A 22,651-nucleotide genomic window follows, 5' to 3' on the forward strand; every position below is an offset into this window, starting at 1 on the left:
CTGAGAAGTGCGTTCTGGCTACTAGGTACGACATATATATATATATATATATATATATATATATATATATATATATATATATATATATATATATATATATTCTCCAAAGTACATAACTCATCCAAACACCCATAATTTCTACTCTGAGACTCAAGAAACGACTGAAAGAAGGCCGACTCGAAGAATGGCTGCCACGGAGGTCATGCCTGACCGCCTGCACATGCTTTGAATGATGGAAATCTTAACCATTCCCTGGAACCTCAAGAAATTCCCACATCATGTCGGAATTTCATTCGCCGCTTCACTAGAACAACCCAGCGGGGTTTTCCTCCTATTGGGGAGTGTTGTACATGTTGCTATGACTGTGTGTCCACTCACAGGATGAGTGGCGCTGTCCAATAAACTCGCCCCTCGGGGCAAAATTAAAATTAAATTAATAATTATAATAGTAACAATAATAATTGCAGTTAATTATTAATTCAGATTTCTACTAGAGGCTTTTTTTAAGGTACTCACCTAATTGTGCTTGCGGGGGTTGAGCTTTGGCTCTTTGGTCCCATGAGCTTAGGTGGGCCGTAATAGGTGCGTAAGTTAGTATATATTAACTTACATTCTGATTCACCTTGAGGCGAGAGACACATGGGATGCAGCACCTCCCTCGAGAGGAGATCTCAGTGGTCTGCCAGGTCCGGTTTAGTGTGTCAAGGTCCCAACTGCTGCCAGACATATTCGCCACGATTCACACTTTACAACTCCAGGTAAGTTGGTTTAAGACGAGGAGGCATAATCAGTGAGCTCGGTAGAGTGAAGGGTGAACAAGCAACTAAAATCGTAGTTTTAGCAGTGGATAATTGAGTGAAGTTTTTATTCCTTGCGTCTCTCACTGTCCCAAACTCTCTAGGACAGAGTTCCACTCAACACCCCTGTCTCTTACCCCCCCTCACCCCCACCCCGCCTCCCCCCCACAAGCACCAGCAAGTCTCCACCAGACACCCCCCCTTCAACACCCCCTAACCCCGACCCCACCACAAGATGTCTAGCGATCATCTGTGGGCTACATATTAACTACAATATATATATTTATATATGTAGATATTGAGACACTTCCTGGGTAGAACTGACGTATTTGTTAAAGTATTCGATACACACACAGCCGATTCTAAATAGATTTAGATTTCGTAATTCGCGGATGCAACACTATGCATGCAGGAGTTTCCAGATGTCCTAACCAATACTTGGAAGCTAGGGAGGGCTAGACTCAGTGACGTCCCCAGATTCTTCAAACACCTCCTGGGCATAAGTCGAACACCCTTGCAGTGTGTTAACCAATATTCTGGGTTACTAGAAATCAATAATAAATGCACGGCCACTCCTGGCTCTGGTGCCCTTTGGAGGTGGCCGGTATAGCAAGGGTTCCTCTCAACACAGTGCTGTCTGCTCCACCCTTCTGACGCGCCTACCCCGTCCCCCCACAACCCCCCCCTCTAACGACCACAGCACCACCGGCCACTCCCCCACAACCCACCATCAATAATGACCACAACCCACCGGCTACCACCCCACACTCTGTCACCACAGAAATCTTCTCTCTGTTGCAGCTTTCGCTCCCACACCCACACAGCCGTTCTTCCATACCCATGGCTCTCCATCTACCCTCTACAACCCCCTCAGTCTATCCCCCACAGCCCTACCTCTAACCCCTACAATTCTACGTCAACAGCCCTCCCTCTAACCCCTACAATTCTACGTCAACAGCCCTCCCTCTAACCCCTACAATTCTACGTCAACAGCCCTCCCTCTAACCCCTACAATTCTACGTCAACAGCCCTACCTCTAACCCCTTCAATTCTAAGTCAACAGCCCTACCTCTAACCCCTACAATTCTACGTCAACAGCCCTCCCTCTAACCCCTACAATTCTACGTCAACAGCCCTCCCTCTAACCCCTCTCCAATTCTGTCTTTCAACACCAACTGATTAACTTTTCTCATAACAATTTTCCACACTTTACCACATACCTCAATTGATCAGATTCACTTCTAGTGTGTGTATGTTTGATCATAACCCAATAAACATACACTCGTAAGATACATTAATAACACACTCACACATAACATACACTCATAACATACACTCATAACATACACTCATAACATACATTCATAACAAACATTCATATCTTACACTCATATACTCAGACACTCATAGCATGCATTCACACATCGCAAAATAAAATTATCAGCATCATTACAAACTCTGATCTTAGCTCGCATCTCGACACGTCTGCCTCTTCACCTTCGTAATGCACAAACACCTTCGTTTCGATTCGGTGTTGAGCTTGAGGCCAATCAACCGCCGAGAGGCCTGTTATGTCCCCCCCACAATAACATACTGACTAGTTAGCAATTATACACTATAGTCCTGAGCTTAGTAAACGACTTAATTATACACTCAGTGTTGCGATTAATTAGTTACACACTTATCGGTGTATGTGTCAAGAATCCTCGAAATCTCGTTCTTCAGGGACGGTTTCAGACAATACTTGACACAGTAAATATTTTCCCCTTTCTCCCAACCCTTAAAAAAAATCCAATAGTGGTTTCTAAGGAGCTGATGATACAGCAGAGAAATTATGTTCATGCTAAGATTTGTAATCTAGTTACCTCTTTAGTTGTGAAAATAATAACTTGAAACATTTAACTGATTCTTGAAATATCACTATCTTACTACACACTGTAAGTACGTTGTAAATTAGCAATTAATTAGTTAAACCGTGTATAGATTAGTTGTAGGTATTATATTAGTTGAGGGAATAAAGTTAGGATCCTAAAATCATTTTAGTACTAAAGTAATGTTTAGTACTAAAATTGAGAAAGAATTTAGTACGGATTGAGAAAGAGGGAATGATAAAAAAGAATAATAATTGAAAGAGTGGGCTGGGATGAAATCTGAAAACTGAGTCTAAGAGATGATCAAAAGAAGGAGGAAGTGAAATACTTGAACTTACCCCCTGTACGCATTTTCAACAGTAGTTATTACAAGAACAACACCTGAGTAAATCCTCAAAGGCCGTGACGAGGATTCGAACCTGCGTCCAAGAGCATCCCAGACGTTGCCTTTATCGACTGAGCTACGACATGGTCAAAAGAGTTGAAACCTAAGTTCTACTGAACTTACTGGATCCTGCAGCCTCTCCGAGACACAAACCAGGGTATTACACAACTCCCCCCATGCACTCGAGCTATGTCAATAGGCCGCTCTCCCTCTTCGCCCTTACATCATTACACATGATGCATTCATCTGATGCATCACGTTATTGTGATTTGTGTGTGTAATAACACCTGAAAATGAAAGGGGGGAGGGGTAAGAGTAGGTGTTAGACTATTCATACACAAATAAGGTATATAACATCCTGATCCGATTCATCCCTTAGCTATTTTTAGAAACACGACCCCATGCGCTTGCCTTCTGAGCCTCGTTACTACTAAACCCATTCACTTCCCCATTTCCCCAAAGGTCCTCCCTTCATGCACACCTCCCGTAGTCCTAACTGATAGGCTGAAAAAACTAGAGAAACTCCCAAAATCGTCCCAAAGGCCACCTACAGTTGTACATTTGAAAGCATTACGTATTGCTTGCGTAATGGTCCTCCCTGCTTGTGCCTGGGAGAGACGAGACCTCTCCGATTGATGATTGATAAAGATTAAACCACCCACAAGGTGGCACGGGCATGAATAACCCGTATGGGACACCTCCCTGTGCGTACAGCGTATATACTCAACCTGCACCCTTGCCCCTACTTTACAACCCTCTCCTCCCCAACCACCACCCCCCTCCTCCCACCGCCCTCTGTCAACATTCCCCCATCTCCCCCCTACTACCCACCCCAACCAGCCCTTCCTCACCGCCCAGCTTCTCGACCTTGGCTAAATTTAATGTAACTACACCCAGGAGAGAGAGAGTGTGCGGGCTTCAGGGTCGCTGCCCGCTGCGTTGGGTGGTGGGAGGGTACCAAGTGCTGGGGTATGGGTAGGGGGGAGAGATGGGAGGAGGGGGAAGAGGGGGAATGGTAGAGGAAGCAGCGGAGAGGGAGGAATGGGGGGAGAGGTACAATTCTGCACTTTTTGTCTGGTGTAGCGGGAGGGGGGGGGGGTAGAGGGGGATGAAAGAGGGACCAAAAATGGCTTAGGGAAGAGATATATGTGTCAGCCGGGAAGTGTGGTGTAGATGCTTCTAATTTGTTAAGAGAAAATTATTACTTTGTTGAACTAAAAGATCAGATCTCTTTCATCTCCAGCATAAGAGGAGACTTTACCGTAGGTAATGGCTCGTAGGAGAGAGGTCTTCACGAGTCCCTCTCACCAGGAACACGTTAGCTACAAGTAACGTAATCTCATCTTAGTGTTTGTTTACTGTTGGAAGGGTTGTTGTCGGGGGGGGGGGGGGAGTGGTGGTGAAGTCGTTCTGAATGCTAGCAACGATTTCGGTCCTTATTTAAATAATCAGAACAGGAGAATTGCAGTTTCACTCAGGGGTTGAGGCCTAACTCTCCCTGGAGTTTCACTCAGCATTGTGACCACTCACACCTCGACCCCCCCTTCAACGGAGTTTTACAAGGGGGTTGACAACTTTACCCGGGATTGCACATAGCATTGTGATAAAACTCTCCTTATTGTTTTAAACAGGCCATTGACCATCCCAAATGGTGTTTCATGTTTAGTAGTTACCTAACAATACCTGGCCTTTCACATTGAATGGTAACATGCCATTAACACCACCTAACCAGTTATAACAACCAATATAGCAAGTTGTAACAACGTTCTAATACGTCATAAACACGTTAAGCCAAGATGTAACAACTTTATTACAAGTTGTAACAAGCGGAAAGTAGAGACAGTTTCGGTTTGTGTTTCCAGGGATTAAAGTCGCTTACTGGACTATGTTAGTCTCGCATGCTCATCACCCCCAACCTGACCATGAGTAGTGTAAGGTCAACACCATCACAAATCCACTTTTTACCTCACTTCCACTAGACACTGACCTTGCTTCTCCTCGTTCACCAGCGAGGAGAAGCAACAGCCAAACGAAGCTATTCTTCCTCGTCTGTGAATCTGATCTTCACTATCCTGCAGGACAATAAAGGGAATCTGGTATGCACGCTAGTTAGAGTGTGAGACTGACATGTCTAAACCCCACTTCGAATAGTATCTATAGATATCAGTATTTTCTTCCAGATTATTTTGAAGCTATTCTTGAGATAGTTTAAACTTCGTGAATCAGTGATGGTGGAGAGTTAATTAAATATGTGATGCTATTTTGCATTTGATATTGGATGTTGCGATTATTTTCATTTCGTTTTGAAACTTGAGTAGTATCAGAATTGAGAGGCATCAGTTATGAGGAAAGGGTGACATAACTCATTCTCACAACATTAGAGGTTGAGATGAAACACAGGGGAAGTTATCTTGAGGTTATCTTGAGATGATTTCTGGGCCTTTAGTGTCCCCGTGGCCGGGTCCTCGACCAGGCCTCCACCCCCAGGAAGCAGCCCGTGACAGCTGACTAACACCCAGGTACCTATTTTACTGCTAGGTAACAGGGGCATAGGGTGAAAGAAACTCTGCCCATTGTTTCTCGCCGGCGCTCGGGATCGAACCCGGGACCACAGGATCACAAGCCCAGCGTGCTGTCCGCTCGGCCGACCGGCTCCCTTTTGACCGGGATATGATAACTACGTACAAGATCTTGAGGGGAAATAGATAAAGTGGGTAAACGAAACTTATGAGGAAGGACAAGGGACATTGGAGGAATCTTGATGTGTAATTGAATTGAAGAGATGGAAAGAAAGAATACATTGAAAGAAGAGGTAGTTGAAGCCAATTCCATCTACCGCTTTCAACAGAATAATAATGATAACGAAAATATTGTGAGATAAAATTAGCGCTGCCTGGTATAAACTGCTAAAAGACGGCGTATGAAACGCAAAACCTCACTGTTCCGTATTCACTGACAGGTAAGCACTAATAGCTAAGCACCGACAGGTGAGCATTAATTCCAATATACCGTGGAAGAGTAATTACTCCAACAGCCCATGCAAACAAGGGGCTTCAGTTGCAATCTTGGAATCAACAGGCGCTTAGCTATTCAAATTCAAATAAGTTTATTGGGGGCATAAATGCACATAAAGGCTTGAGCTACCTCATCCCTTTGTGTGTATTTATACCTTAATAAACTTATTTGAATAGCTAAGCATCTATTGATTCCAAGATAGCAACTGAAGCCCCTTGTTTACACGGGCTGTTGGAGTAATTACTCTTCCGATGTACATTGGCTGTCCAGTTTCATTGCGTCTGATTTGTTCTTGTTGAAACGAGGATGAGAGTCACAATTTAATTTCCTCACAAACGTAGTTTAGTGCAAAACAGTGAGTACAACCTCTTCTCTGGGTACTCTCAGAGCAGGATGCCATGCTTCGAGAATGCGGCATGTTGCTGTTAATCCACATTGCTTATCTGGATGACTTTTTATTGAATTCTACAGCGACCAGAAGACATGCCATTGACAGTGACTCAAATCCATCACTGTCAGTGGGTCTGTTGAACGGCAAAGCTTCCAGTCCTGGACAATATTTTCAGTAATTTTCAGTCCTCGCCTTGCTTTCAATCATGGACAAAATTTTCAGTTCTCGCTTGCTTTCAGACATGGACAAAATTTCCAGTAATTTTCAGTCCTCGCCTTGCTTTCAATCATGGACAAAATTTTCTGTGATTTTCAGTTCTCGCCTTGCTTCCAGTCATGGGCAAATTTTTTTTGCCATCTATCAGATTTACAGTATAGTGGGTGCGTTGCTGCTACCTTCTGCCTCAAATTATATATATAATTCTATTATATATATCAACTCACCACATAGGGGTTGATCCTGCTTCAAATAGATGAAGCCCCAAAGCATCACACAACTCATCGCTCAAGCATCCACACTCTATGATGTCAAATAGCCATGATATTCCATGGCCCAAACTGGTGGCTTGACTGAAAAATTACCTCATAGGTCTCCTTTCATTGGTTACTCCAAAATTACCTGATCTATTAAAAGTCGTTAATTGATAAAATGCCGGAGGTGAACCATGTGCCATCTTCCTTGATCAAAATAATGAAATAAAATGAAATACAGAAAGGATCTATTATGAACCATATTGCAGAAATGTATGCATGGTAATACAATTTAATATTTCCTGACAGTCTTTCATACTAGCTGCGGGGGAATATTACTCCCAAAGTTCATTACTATCTAAAAATATAACTCCTTCATAACTATTACAATGCCAGAAAATCACTGAATTAGGACAGAGGGATTGAACCAGTGTCCTGCTAAAAAGACTTTGTCATAGATATATCACGTTATTCTGAGTCCATTGTGTATGTAATCACTGTACTGAACATTAATATATTATCTCTCGAGGTGATATATATTAACCAAGTGATATGCTACACAACTTTTTGTCTAGATTGATGACCATTAGAGAGGATGATCTATATTCTTCCACAACAATAGACTCATTACTTGGCTTACAAACAGTGAGGTGAAGTATTGAGGGCTGTGTGGTGCCACAGTTTCATCATGTTTCTCTAATTTCAGTTCGTGATTTTGGACAATCCTTTGAGGGAATGTTCATCGATTGTGTAGACTCGTTACTGAGGACACTGATAGATATTTACAATCACATACTGCTATGTGATCCCCAGAGGCTAACCGTACTTGAAAATGGAGTTTCAAGACAACAGTTTAGTAAATAGCAAGTTAGTAAATAGTAAGGATTATCTGGGCAAACACAGATGATTCAGATAATGTTGTTGGATGGTTCACGATTTTTTTTTATTTTTTAATAACCTTTTAGGTGAATAAGGTAGCAGTGATACTAAGAGTCCCCATTCGCAGGATGGTTAGTCATACAAGGCCATATGTTCAGTAGTCTGCACTGGCTAATTTTGAGTGCATTATGAGGATATCCTCAAGAACACGAGAGTGAATAAAGTAATTGCAAAGCTCCAGGTACCTCATGCCAACGGGTCTGAATGGTCTGATAACTGCGCATTCGGTGATGTAGTGTGGGAGATCATGTCGCAGTTACTGCTCCCAGAGTTAGCACCTGGAGTGCTCAGGACTGGGAGATCCGTCACCTGTAGCCACCTGCCACATGTAACGGTAACCCAACCTGATCCTGGCAACCACTGTGTCGACGTTTTGTGCTGCCCATATATATAGGTTTCAGACCTGAACAAATCATAGCTTTTTATACTGGCGCTTATGCTTCTCGATGGATCTGCTCTCGTACCAGCATCTCTAGGGGGACAAAAACTACGCCTTTCTGTTCGTTCTGCTCTTGTTATCCAAATTTTGTCATTTATTCTCAGCTTGATAAATGACAAATGTCAAAATATATGCAGGACTCCCACTCACACTATCACTCTCACTACACTGCAGGAGCATCAAGGCTTCTCAGTGGCCAGTGAATGGAATAACAAAGAGGTTTCTCGGTTCAATGGCTTCTTTCATTGAGATTCACCACGATACTTACCCGAGCCTGGCCTTAATTGGCCTCACTCTGCAACGCTAACGATACAGAAATCCCGTACCTTCGTTATCCAGCGTCCATCCACCTTACCCACGTCACTCTGTGTTCACTACCCCGACGTACATCACTCTACATCAACCTACAACCAACCTACGTCAACAGTCTACCTATGTTAGTTTGCTTCTATTTCTTCACCTGCGGCAGTCTGAGTTCATTGGCATATTTACGTCAGTCTGCGTCCATCCACCCCCACTTACGTCTGTCTGCAGCGTCCATCTACCCCCTGTATATTAGTCTGCGTTCATGCACCACTTATACGTCAGTCTACGTTCATCACCACACCTACGCTAGTCTGCGTCTATCCACCAAAACACTGCTATTCTGCGCTCACACATCTGCACCTAAAGTTGATTGCATCCACTTCACTTACGCAGTACTACAAACATCCTTGAGGTTACCTTGAGGTGCTTTTCGGGGCTTAGCGTCTCCGCGGCCCGGTCGTCGACCAGGCCTGAAACTCAAACAAACAGGCCTCAAACATCCGCTACACTTGGATTCATATATCAAATATACGCCATATTACGCCCACTCATAAAACTTACTCCAGTCTGCGTTGATCCAAAGAATCTACGCCCCCAATTATTTTTCACCCACTTAGTATGCTGGGTCTTCGAAAGTCGAGGATGTTGATATGATATAATTTTTTTTTGCTGTAGACTAATTCTTCTTGTTCTATGTGACAGTTCTTATATTTTATAGTCAAGTTGTAATATTTACGGTCCTGTTATTACTGTTAAAATAATTTCTAGTATTTTTTATGGCTCTCATGTTTCTTGAAGACTTATGGCCACTTGTTCTTTATTTATTCGTTGTGAATATTTATTCCCAACTTGTTTAAATTTTATATCATGTCTCGTTTATCTATCCTCTTTTTTTTTTAGTGACGTTAGGTCCAGTTCTTTCAGTCCTTCTTCGTAGCTCATCACACGTAATACTAATCTTGTCCGAAACGCTGTGCGTATTAGTGACTTTAGGCATAGTATGTACTTGCTTTATCTAGAAATCCAACATTCTGCTTGTAAACAGTTTCCCCAACACTTGGACTGGACGGTAGAGCCACGGTCTCGCTTCCTGCAGGTCGGTGTGTAATCCCAGACCGTCCAAGTGGTTGGGCACCATTCCTTCCCCTTCCCCCCCCCCCGCCCCATCCCAAATCCTTATCCTTACCTCTTCCCAGTGCAGGCGATGAGTCACAATAACGTGACTGATGTATGTTGACCAGACCACACACTAGAAAGTGAAGAGACGACGACATTCCGGTCCGTCCTGGACCATTCTCAAGTCGATTGAGAATGGTCCCAGTGTTACATACTCGTAATGGCTTGGCGCTTTCCCCCATGATAATTAAATTTTTTAAACACTTTGCAACGGGGGCTGTTGCAAACCTTTGTACCTTTTCGAGTTTCCACATACTTCATGACTAGTCTTACGTAGCTGGTGTTCAATACAGTATTGTAAATGCCTCCTTAATGATGTTCTTGAAGGTTATTCAGTTCTTCAAGAGATTAAGGAATGTTGCTCTGAGGTACGATTCGGTATGTTGTTGTTGTTGTTGTTGTTTCAGATTTAGCTACTCAGAACGAAGTGTCCATGTAGCACGGGCTATGGTGAGCCCGTAAACGATTCGGTATAATACTCCTATTTTTATATTAGAATACGTCATACACGTCACCTTGGACGAGTCCAGGTCTTGGACATCTAGGGCACCTGACAGCTGAGTGGCCAGTGCTTCGGATTCGTAGTCCTGAGGTTCCGGGTTCGATCCCCGGTGGAGGCGGAGACAAATGGGCAAAAACTTTCTTTCACCCTGATGGACCTGTTACCTAGCAGTAAATAGGTATCTGGGAGTTAGACAGCTGCTACAGGCTGCTTCCTGAGGTGTGTGTAACAAAGGCCTGGTCGAGGACCGGGCCGTGGGGACGCTAAGCCCCGAAATCATCTCAAGATAACCTTATACGTGAAGGGAAAAAATATTCCGCAGATACTACTCGGAAAGACTCTGAAGTTAGTCTAGGACTTCTTAAAGCATTCAACAGTTCTCTTCTCTATTGAGTCTTCCCATTAATTTGATATCATCTGCATTCGCCGATATGTAGAACACACTCTGTGGCTCGGTCACTGACACAGCTTAGAAATAGGATGTGTTTATTTACAGAGATGTGCTTATGGGTTCGAGTGCCTTATTAAGCCCCTGCCATTCAACCATTAGTATTGTAACCTGACAATTTCGTTTCTGTGATTACAATTACATCTAGGTTTTCTTAGATATGTCCTTGTCTTTGTTAATTATATCATCAATGATTATGTTCATTAATTTATAAATAATATTTTGTTCCGTTAATTCTTATGCGCATTAACCTTTGACCTCCGTTTGACAGGTGAGGGGGGGTGTTACTCAGGTGATGAGGGGAGTGGGAGGAACAAGTATATTGCACGGTTCGGTGGTTGATAGGGATTGGAATGGAATTGGAATAAGGGGAGAAAGCTGCTAGTCAACAGGATAGAAATAAGATGCCTTAAGATGCATTTTACCAGGCTTAAGATGCAAGCATGGTAAATCGGGGACGGGAACGAATTGGTGAAGGGTGAGAGGGGGGGGGGAGATAATATGATTCTGTTTAGTGTTATATGGTGGTTTAAAGAGGTTTAGTATACTGGTGCTTTTAGGAAGGCTAGATTAGGGAAGGTTTAGTGTAGTATTGGATGTGGGTGAAATATTCAGGGGGAAAGGGGGATAGGGATGCTGTAAGAGATGAAACAAATCCACAAGGGCCGTGATGAGGGTTCGAACCTACGTCCGGGACGATCCCAGACGCGTCTTAGTCGACTGCGGCACGACATGGTTAAAATAATTACAACCTAGAGTGCTATCTGGAGTGAGGTGTAGGGCGGTGTAGGCTTCTCTTGTGCTTTTCTCTCTCTCTCTCTTCGTCACTATGTGATGGAGTGCGAAAAGATACGTGAATTTAGAGACAATTCTATAACCAATGTTCCAACGATGTGTAAATATTTCATTCAAATGATCTGCTACCAGAAATTTTAGCCAAATATCCTCAGTTTGCTAACTGTAGGTAGTAACTAAGTGATTGTAACCTATCCACCGCTGCCCACTGGATGGGGGGCGGTTTGCAGGACAAACATATAATTTGTGACACTTGCTCTCCACATATGTCAGTTGCTTAATTTAGAAACTGAACTTGTGGTCGATCTCTAACCCCATTGTTGATGTGAAGACTTATATTGAATTTTGTAGCTAGCTCATCAAGATTGTAACTTGCTTAGCTAAATGAATTGTGGGGTTCAGTCCCTTGTGCTTCTGGGTTCCCCATGGTATTGAGTTTAGGGATATGTGGTTTCCCACTCACCTCTCTGTCCTCCTCTTCCTTGTCTCTGCCCTTCTCTTCCTGTTCCTCTGAAGAAATACTTCTCTGTATTTATTTCTTATACATTTCATACATATTTCACTTCTTTATTGGGGTGGAATCTTTGGCTATCCTCGTTCGTGGACACTATTTTTATCAGTTGATTTATAACTTTCCTGTACATGTCTAACAACGACAACAATATTGTCTGAATAACAACAGCGATATTGACAACGTTAGCAGTCAAAAGAATATTTAGCAGGAACCTCATCAAAAAAAACTTACATGGCGTAATACACTCTATGGGTCAGGATATTATCTAAGTTAGCATAACTGGTCTGGAACCCCAGATCAATCCAGCAATTCAGTTCAAGAAAGTCTAGAAAGCTACCACCAGTTTAATTCCCTCTACTAATGGATTAGAATAGGAAAAGCTGGAAGAGTCAATCCAACCCTGAAAAAAAATAAAAATGAGAGGACTTGATCGCAACATACAAATTACGCAAGGATATAACTGAAGAAGAGGATCAAGAAAGGATATTTAATAGGGTTCATGTCCCTTTGGGTCTGTACAAAGATTTTTTGATCATTATTTTCTACCACAGACGTGGCCACACATTTACAATGCTAACCAGAATAAATACAGTGATCATCCGAATGCTACAAAAATTTACAAGAACCTATTTCTTCAGAATGATGATAGTGAGCGAAAAGTTCTAGGAATGCCAGAGCAGTATCACACACACACACACACACATACACACACACACACACACACACACACACACACACACACACACACACACACACACACTACAATAATAGCAGTCGTATACACAAAGACTCGCATAGAGTGCATTATACGGTGCGGTGGTTATACATGCAGATACTTGGAAGTTTTAAACATTGGTGTATGTATATGTTTGTGTATACAGTCCAGACACACAGCACAGGCGTCCTTCCTCGACCTCAGCCTTCTGTGTTGCCAGTTACAATTCATATCTTTAGCCTTAACACTATTGTCCTGTCTGCTCTGTGGTACGATTGAAGTGTGTGTGTGTGTGTGTGTGTGTGTGTGTGTGTGTGTGTGTGTGTGTGTGTGTGTGTGTGTGTGTGTGTGTGTGTGTGTGTGTGCGTGTGTGTGTGTGTGTGTGTGTGTGCTCAGGCACTCCAGAACAGTGTGCCACACTACCTCGTACACACCAGGTGTGTCATCTCATGGAAGCGTCTCCAGCTTTCACGTTACTCTTCAACCAACACACGTGGAGACCAGATGTCCTTTTTGACATTGTGGCTCTCCATATATGTGTAGTAGGGGGGGGGGGTTGTAGAGAGGGGAGGAACCCATAGAAGAGGGAAGTGTGATGATGAATAGATGGTGAATAAAGATTCGAGATGAAGCAAAGAATAGGAGTAAAGTGTGTGTACTTAATTACTACTTATAAGTGTGTGTACTACTGTGTGTTAAGTGTGTACTACTTAATATGATCAATAATTGGCTTATAAGGACAGTAGGGAAAGTATGAAAAGGTTTTTGAAGAGAGTGAAGGTGAGGGCGAAGGGAGAATAGAATGAGAAGTGGGAAAGGCTGATAGTGAAGAAGGTGAGGAACACTAGGAGGTGAGAGAGAAAAAGAATGACGTTAGATGATGGGATGGAGATAAGTGAGGGTAAGGAGGGGGGGGAGACATGGAGGGAGGTGAGGAAGGAGAGTGGGGGGGTGTGTGTGAGAGAGAGAGAGAGAGAGAGAGGTGAGAGAGGACGTGAAGCGACCACTGGTGACCAGTAGCAAGTGAGAAGCTTACCCAGCCACACTTTTCCACCTGTTCTCTCGTGAATCTGACTGCTGAATCTCTATCAGCAGCTTCGTTGCCCTGAGATCGACCCCATCAAGTGCCCTCCTGACGTCTAGGATAAAAGTTCCTCCTTGCAAAACTTCCTCCTGCCAGAAGCCAGCTCAGGAGAGCGTCGACTCCCAGAAGGTTAGTTTGTCAGCGGAAGATTTTAAAAGTGAAATGGCTCGGCGCAGGATGGTTTAGACTAGTTATCCCTACGACAGGAGGAATGCTTCATTGGTATTCAACAGAGAGAAGCAGGAGGAATTGACCGTCAAAGTCCCAGGAAACGGTCCCCATGTAGTGTATAGTAAGGAACTATATATGTTGTTTCTTATATATATATATATATATATATATATATATATATATATATATATATATATATATATATATATATATATATATATATATATATATATATTTATGTATATGTCGTTGAATTGTATAGTTGAAGTTATAGGATAGTTTTATTTTTTCAAAGTGCCCCATTTTGTTTTCCTTCAATGGAGTGAATTTTCATGCATATAATAAGCCAGGATCCATGTTTTATTTAAGCTTGCGTCTCTGAGTTCTTCTTAATAAGCTTCTGTCCCAGGAGAAGTATCAGAATGTTTAGCTTCTGTCCGAAGATGCATGTTCTGTTAAGCTTGTGTCCCATGATTCATGTTCTGCTAAGCTTGTGTCCCAGGATTAATCTCAAGAATTTGTCCCAGGATTCTTCTTATGCTTCTGTCCCAAGATGCATGTTCTGTTAAGCTTGTGTCCCAGGATTCATGTTCTGTTAAGCTTGTGTCCCAGGATTCATGTTCTGTTAAGCTTGTGTCCCATGATTCATGTTCTGTTAAGCTTGTGTCCCATGATTCATGTTCTGCTAAGCTTGTGTCCCATGATTCATGTTCTGTTAAGCTTGCCATGCTGAGAAGCGTGCTGACAAAGTTAATCATGCTGAGAAGCGAGCATGAAGAGACTGCCATGCCGAAAAGCTGCAGGAGGATATCAGGCCGAGATAGCAGAGATAACACATTGAGGAAAAACTTCTGTGAAAATATTTGCTATTTCCTTCCAAGTCAATAATAATTGTATCAATATCAGCCAATTATTTTTGATTTAATAGACCCATTTTAATTCATTTAATCTGCCAGCCAGCTTGTAATATCCGGCAGATCAATGGTGATTGTAGGCAGTACAGTATAGTGATATGAGATCTGCTAATTGCAATGCTGCAATGGGTCGGTTATACAGTATTTGATATAACAGTAGCAATGTCTCTTGATGGTATAATATGGTTCGTTTCAGTGAATATGTGTTAGGGTGAAATGTAAAGATGTTAACACCAATTTTTACAGGTTGTTGACAGTTTAATTAGAATGTTCGAAGAGTCATGATTGTTAGACCTCTGTGATGATAACAGTGATGATCCCGATCGTTAGTGTGATAACAGCATCTATGTATTGTCAGTATTCATCAGTGTGGTGTCAGTAATCATCAATGTGGTGTGAGCATTCGTCAGTGACGTGTCAGTAATCATCAATGTGATGTAAGTATTCGTCAGTGACGTGTCAGTAATCATCAATGTGGTTTCAATATTCGATACTAGACTTCATCCAGTACCATTCTTGAGGTTATATTGAGATGATTTCGGGGCTTTTAGTGTCCCCGCGGCCCGGTCCTTGACCATGCCTCCACCCCCAGGAAGCAGCCCGTGACAGCTGACTAACACCCAGGTACCTATTTTACTGCTAGGTAACAGGGGCATAGGGTGAAAGAAACTCTGCCCATTGTTTCTCGCCGGCGTCTAGGATCGAACCCAGGACCACAGGATCACAAGTCCAGCGTGCTGTCCGCTCGGCCGACCGGCTCCCTGATACCAAAGTTGCAAATATCAATCAACTTGATTTGTAAATATCTTTGCGTCGCAGGAGCGTCTAAATATGCTTCCTGGTTGGGCTAAGAGCCATATTTGTCTGCTTGACGGGGTTGACCGTCTACAAAGAGACAGCATCAGTCAGGGGTGTTGACACCGAACGTTGCTATGGCAACTATAACCTCCTGTTTGGAAGCGCTGAACGCAGCCAAGTTTTAATTTGTTTTATTCATTTATTTATATATACAAGAGTTCTTACATTCTTGTCCAGGCACTAACGCGCGTATACCCGCCAAACACACACCGAAACTACGACGTTGGTACAACGTTCGAACAAGTTTTAACACCTCCTAACCAGTTATAACAACCAATATAGCAAGTTGTAACAACGTTCTAATACGTCATAAACACGTTAAGCCAAGATGTAACAACTTTGTTACAAGTTGTAACAAGCGGAAAATAGAGACAGTTACGGTTTGGGTTTCCAGGGATAGCATTTCGGGCAATTCATTATACTTGGTTAGTTAAGCTAACAGTTAACAGAGACAGTTAAGTAAGTCCCAGCTGTGTCTGGGTACAGGTGACAGGATGTTTTCAACCCAGCGGGTTTTCTTCCTATTGGGGAGTGTTGTACATGCTGCTATGGAGGTATGTACTCCACTTACAGGATGAGTGGCGCTGCCCAATAAACTCGCCCCTCTGGGCAAAATTGAATTTTTTAATAAATACGTCATTATGCAGTTTCCAATACACGTTAACTTTACTCATTGTCAGAATATACTGATGCCATCCTAATGCACAGATATAATTACATAATACGGTAAATTATATTTTGCTAATTTGATTTTCGAAGTTTCGAAAACATAATTGCTGACCTTGAGTTGATCAGTCGTGGGAAATACTCGCTGATTTCAGCTGATCAGCAGGTTCACGTAGGGCTCTACCTTTCTCAATCATATATTACTTTTTTATTTGAGATATATACAAGAGTTGTTACATTCTTGAACAGCCACTAGTACGCGTAGCGTTTCGGGCAGGTCCCTGGAATACGATCCCCGCCGCGAAGAATTGATTTTACAACCAAGTACACATTTTACTGTTGAGTTAAACAGAGGCTACAGTTAAGGATTTGCGCCCAGTAAATCCTCCCCGGCCAGGATACGAACCCATGACAAAGCGCTCGCGGAACGCCAGGTGAGTGTCTTACCACTACACCACGGAGACTAACATTTTCTCCTTCACTCCTTCGAAGGACTAACATTGCTGAATGGTTCACTTCTAGCCTTATAAACTAAGGTTGAAAGGAACTTTAAAATTCATGCAATGTTGTTGGTTCTTCAGTTTTTTTTAACGTACGGTTAAAAAACGTTCAGTTTGTACGTTTGAGGGGTATTTGTACATACTTATTTATTTATTTATTTATTTATTTATTTATTTATTTATATACAAGAAGGTACATTGGGTTTGTGAGAATACATAGCATAGTATTTACAATCTTGTAAAGCCACTAGTACGAGCAGCGTTTCGGGCAGAAACGCTGCCCGCATATGCTGCCCAGAAAAGCATATACAAATACAAATACAAATAAATACAAATATTTATTCAGGTAAAGTACATACATACAAGGCAAGATACAAAAGTTGATGGATTTATAGATAGAGCTCGAAATGCTTTGCGTAATAGTGGCTTTAGGCATTGTATGTACTAGCTCTACCTATAAGTCAAACAATCCTTGTAAATATTTATTGTATGTATGTACCTTACCTAAATAAAATTGTATTGTATTGTATTGTATTGTATTGTATAGCTAGTACATACAATGCCTAAAGCCACTATTACGCAAAGCGTTTCAGGCAGGAAAAACACTAAGACTAAAACTTAATACTAATTGAGATTAAAGTATAAATTGTGTTGAGATACGTTTGACGTCCAAACCGTCACTGAAGGTGGACTCCATAAACAATTTCAATTGTAGATATGATAGAGCCCAATAGGCTTAGGAAGCTGTTCACAAGTTGATTGACAGTTGAGAGTCGGGACCAAAGAGCCTAAGCTCAACCCTCCGCAAGCTTAACCAGATGAGTACATTACCGTTACCAACGCATCATTACTCGTCAACGATTAATGGTCCGGGGGTCACGGTACTATGTACGTTTGTGGGTGATCCTGGACATCATGGGTTCGAATCCTTGTCGGGTCATTTAGAGTTCTTAGTGATGTATGGTCAGCGTATGAACAAATCCACAAGGGCCGTGACGTGGATTCGAACCTGCGTCCGTGAGCCTCCCAGCGTGTTCCTGCAGCCTTTCTAACATATATCAGAGTCTCACGGTAGTACAATCAGGCTCGTTCTCGACCCTCCATCGAGGATTCGGGGTTCGAATCCCGGGCGGGACAGAAATGGTTGGGTACATTTCCTTTCACCTAATGACTCTGTCCACCTAGTAATAAGTAGGTACCCAGGAGTTAGTCTGCAGCTTGCTGTGGTGCTGCGTCCTGGGCGGGGTTAGTAATCCGACATTGGACCGCGATATAAGCCTAACATGTATGAATACACTCTGGCTTCCTGTCCCCCGACACAATGAATTGTTATCTATATATATACTTTAGGTTGCGAGGTTCCGCCTAGGTCGAAATGATGCATCTTCCTGAAGATACAACCCCACAACACTTGGATAACTCACGGATACCTATTTACTGCTGTTAAACAGGTGCACCAGGTGAAAGGAAACTAAAAAGTTCATGTATCTGGCCATCATACCGGGAAATTAAACCTTCAAGGAGGAGGCGAAAGTAGCTTGTTCATTTATTTAAGTTACCCATTAAAAATAACATTTTCTTTCGTCAACAAACTTTATAGAAAATGAATAAATCTCGATATTAGATGGTACACTAAAATAAATATAGCAATACAGCTAGGATGATATTGGGCATATTAGTATTTGAGAAAGTTGCACTAAAATGTGAGGCAGTATTTTCACTTACTTTGCCAATATAAAATTGAAAAGGAATTACAACCCTTTTCTCAACAAGGCATTACCACAGAAAGGCTACTCTATAGGCTAACACAATTTCAAAAGAAGTTATGATGAGAAGTAAGTTTATCGATAGACATTTCGATACACGACCAGCATTCCAGGTTTGCCCTTCAATCAAAACGCGTTAAATAATCTAGCAGTTTCATTTCATTAGCAAACAATATATATCTTGCTTGTATCCGAGTTTCTCAATTATAGGAAAAAAGAGACGGTTAGTTTATGCTAAAGTAGCAAATATATTGATGTGTCCTAACCAGCTAGGCTAAATGGCCAACACACACACACACACACACACACACACACACACACACACACACACACACACACACACACACACACACACACACACACACACACAGGATAACAGAGTGAAGAATGCAGGTTCGAATTTCTCTACCCGCGAAGAAAGTAGGTCAGTGCCGGAAGTCTAATACACCTGACCCACACTGTACAGTGTACATTGGTAGGTGAGTACAGTGTGTATGAGTTTACGGGCTCACCATAGCCCGTGCTACATGGACACTTCGTTCTGGAAAGTAGCGAAATCTAAAACAACAACAGTATGTATGTACTGAGAATTCCACCAAGGTGGTCAGAGCAAAATGGGTACTAGTCGTAAACAAACCCCCAGTTTTTCATTAAATCAGAACAAAAACAGGGGAATTGACCGCTGGATTAACGGGCATTGGACCTCTGTTGATGAGGTGGGACTGTTACTAACCACTCACAACGGATGCCGTTGGAACATTTCTCGAACAGAGACTCAGTAACCACCTTTGTTCGCAGGCTATGAGTCACAATAACGTGGCTAAAGTATGTTGACCAGACCACACACACTAGAAGGAGGTGAAGGGACGACGACGTTTCCGTCCGTCCTAGACCATTCTCAAGTCGATTGATCTTGAGAATGGCTAATGTTGATCTGGTCAACACCTCTCTTCGTTTCGCAACTCTGTAAATGCTTCACATATTCGATCTTATACCATTCTGATTATTAAAATGTAATTATATTTGCACAATCTTATCCGAAATTATATTCTATGATCCTTTTATTCTTCCTAACAGGAGAATGAGGCAAGTTTCATCTCTGAGTTTCAGCTCCCGGATGCTGGCTCATTCTTGCAGACGAGCAGGAAGGAGAAGCTGCTACGGCCACGTCCTTACACTCCCATGTAATAAGGCTGAAGATCACAGGAGCATGATGGAGTTCAGTCACGTATCAGGCGAGAATTTCCCAAAGAACACGACCACTACCGACAGGGAAATCTTAAAGTCCCTCAGGCCAAGCCATGCTCAGCTTATCGATCCTGTGATCATAGGAAGCCAAGACAGGTCCGAGCCTCGACCCTTCGCCTCCATTCCCGGACCCAAACCTCTTCCTGTGATTGGCAATACATTCCTCTTCACTTCTATCGGTGAGTCCTGTTTTTCTATGCTAACATTACTGACGTAAATAATCATTATTAGGGTTTGGTTTTTGCATTTTTAAATTTAGTCGTTTGCTTTGCAGCATCAACCATTATGTATATATGTTATGTTTTGTATTCTAAACAATGTCATTGTGCAGTTTAAACCTGTTCAAGTGAAGCACATAAATCGCCACCGGTTTCGGTTGGGTTCGAGTCTTGGGTAGAGTCGATTGAACCCCGACCCATTACCTATTTCCCCTCTTCTCCCCGTAGTAATTGGGACCTGTTTGTAAGACGATTGGTGGCTCATTTATATATTTTTATATATATTTATCATTTAAACAGCAAATCATGTCATGAAGAGAATGTATTAGACGTTCTTATATCTGTTTTGTATCAGCATTAAATTTTGTTTTCTATTTTCTTCTCTCTGGATATATACGGATACATACGCAGACGACATCTAATTTTGTTTGTAGTCTGAGAGTTCTCCCTCCCACAGCTCAGTGTTTATAAACAAGGAGCTCTTCGTCCCACAGCTCAGTAACTATAAACAGGGAGCTCTTCCTCCCACAGCTCAGTATCTATAAACAGGGAGCTCTTCCTCCCACAGCTCAGTATCTATAAACAGGGAGCTCTTCCTCCCACAGCTCAGTATCTATAAACAGGGAGCTCTTCCTCCCACAGCTCAGTGTCTATAAACAAGGAGCTCTTCCTCCCACAGCTCAGTGTCTATAAACAGGGAGCTCTTCCTCCCACAGCTCAGTATCTATAAACAAGGAGCTCTTCCTCCCACAGCTCAGTGTCTATAAACAGGGAGCTCTTCCTCCCACAGCTCAGTGTCTATAAACAGGGAGCTCTTCCTCCCACAGCTCAGTATCTATAAACAAGGAGCTCTTCCTCCCACAGCTCAGTGTCTATAAACAGGGAGCTCTTCCTCCCACAGCTCAGTATCTATAAACAAGCAGCTCTTCCTCCCACAGTTCAACTTCAGTCTTTACCATTCTCTTCATCAGAATAATTTCACTGACAGTAGAATAATTCTTAACACTACCAGGCAGTCATATCCTTGGTGTTCCAGCTCTCATCCTAGTCCACAATGTTATATCTAAATTTCTTGCTATACACAGGTAGAGGAAGGTAAATATCCCATTCTCATTTGTTCTGGTAATTGGTCTTGGCTACAAAAGTTGGAATATATTTTCCTATGGAAGAAATCTTCCCAAAACTTTAAGAAAGAATCATAGCAGAATCAAATTAAAACGGATGGGTGTAAACATTTTTTTTAATTCAAGACAGAATGCAAATCAAGGAGAGGAAAGAGTTAAAACAGGAAACTTATTATATATAACATATTTTTTCGGGAATAGGTTTTTGTCAAGGACTGACCTGAATGGCGTCGAACTTCCCTATTACAGAAGCAATTCCTGTTTGCATCTATCGAGATGCAGAGACGATTGGTGACGATTGGTGGTAGACGATTGCTAGTCCTGCTCACAGGACTGCCATTATTCGTCCTGTGAGCACCATGACCGCTGGTGATGAAGCGACTTAGCGTCTGTGATTGGTGTGGAATGAACCAACGTAGAATGGGAGAAGCAACGATTGATCCTTCGTAATTTCGGTTGTTGAAAGCAGTGAACTGGACTGCTTTTCTGTCATGGGAACGAGGTCAGGTTGCCTTACATTGCGGGGTTACCTTGTTTTGGTTCCATGGATTAATGTCCCCGCGGCCCGGTCACTGAACAGGCCTACGGGTTGAAGTTCACGAGAATCTTCAATTTCCTGTCGCTATGCAAGGGTTAAGTTTCCTAAGTTTCCCAAATTTCACAAATTTCCAAGTTTCCCAATTTCCCAAGGGCTTAAGAAACTGACCAATTGGAAACATACATTTGGAAACGTACTTCAAATATAAATAATTGACAGAATAAACAGAACACCTAAAGTATCCTACGGTAAACTATATCGAAATTAAATGATACAATATTATGACGTAGAATGAATATCAGAGATTCAGGAGATACTGACGATAAGTATAGTGGAATTGAAATCGAGAGAGATATATTTATAGCATAATGTATATTTTTTATATAAATAAAAGTTGTATTATTTTAATACATATTTTCACTGATTCAAATGTTATATTTCACCTTTAATCAACTGTCAACACATCATTACGGTTCATAAGAGTTGTTGACAGTTGATATATATAATTTATAATACATACTTTTCTTATAATAGGTTTATTTCAAAGCAATCACTATTCTTACATTTCTCAATCCTAAAATGTAATTTCACTACACACAGATATCACAATAGCGTATTGCAACAAATGAACATTGTGTAATTGTGCAAGAAACCCCAGTCTGATCTTTGGAGAAGCTACGGGAGCCCTGTAAGGGCTTTAACACGCCAGGTTGCAATTCTTTTAACCCATGTCGTGGCGCAGTCGACTAAATCGCGTCTGGGATCATCCCGGATGTAAATTCGAACTCCCTCATCTCGGTC

At 42.1% G+C, this 22,651-nt stretch overlaps 1 protein-coding gene across 2 annotated transcripts in view; it reads left to right on the forward strand.

Annotated features, from left to right (window-relative positions):
- Nucleotides 1–689: 689 nt before the first annotated feature.
- Nucleotides 690–22,651, forward strand: part of LOC123767246 (probable cytochrome P450 49a1) — a 49,075-nt gene continuing 27,113 nt past the window's right edge. The window contains exons 1-3 of one of the 2 annotated variants that reach the window (XM_069304849.1): nt 690–758; nt 13,856–13,976; nt 19,800–20,149. In XM_069304849.1, coding sequence (XP_069160950.1) covers nt 19,804–20,149 — 346 coding nt within the window. In that variant the 5' untranslated portion in view covers nt 690–758; nt 13,856–13,976; nt 19,800–19,803. Of the gene's footprint in view, nt 759–13,720; nt 13,977–19,799; nt 20,150–22,651 lie in introns of those variants that run through there. The other variant, XM_045756817.2, reaches the window with a different exon arrangement.

This window comes from Procambarus clarkii, chromosome 53 (genome assembly GCF_040958095.1).
Source record: "Procambarus clarkii isolate CNS0578487 chromosome 53, FALCON_Pclarkii_2.0, whole genome shotgun sequence".
NCBI classification, from domain to species: domain Eukaryota; kingdom Metazoa; phylum Arthropoda; class Malacostraca; order Decapoda; family Cambaridae; genus Procambarus; species Procambarus clarkii.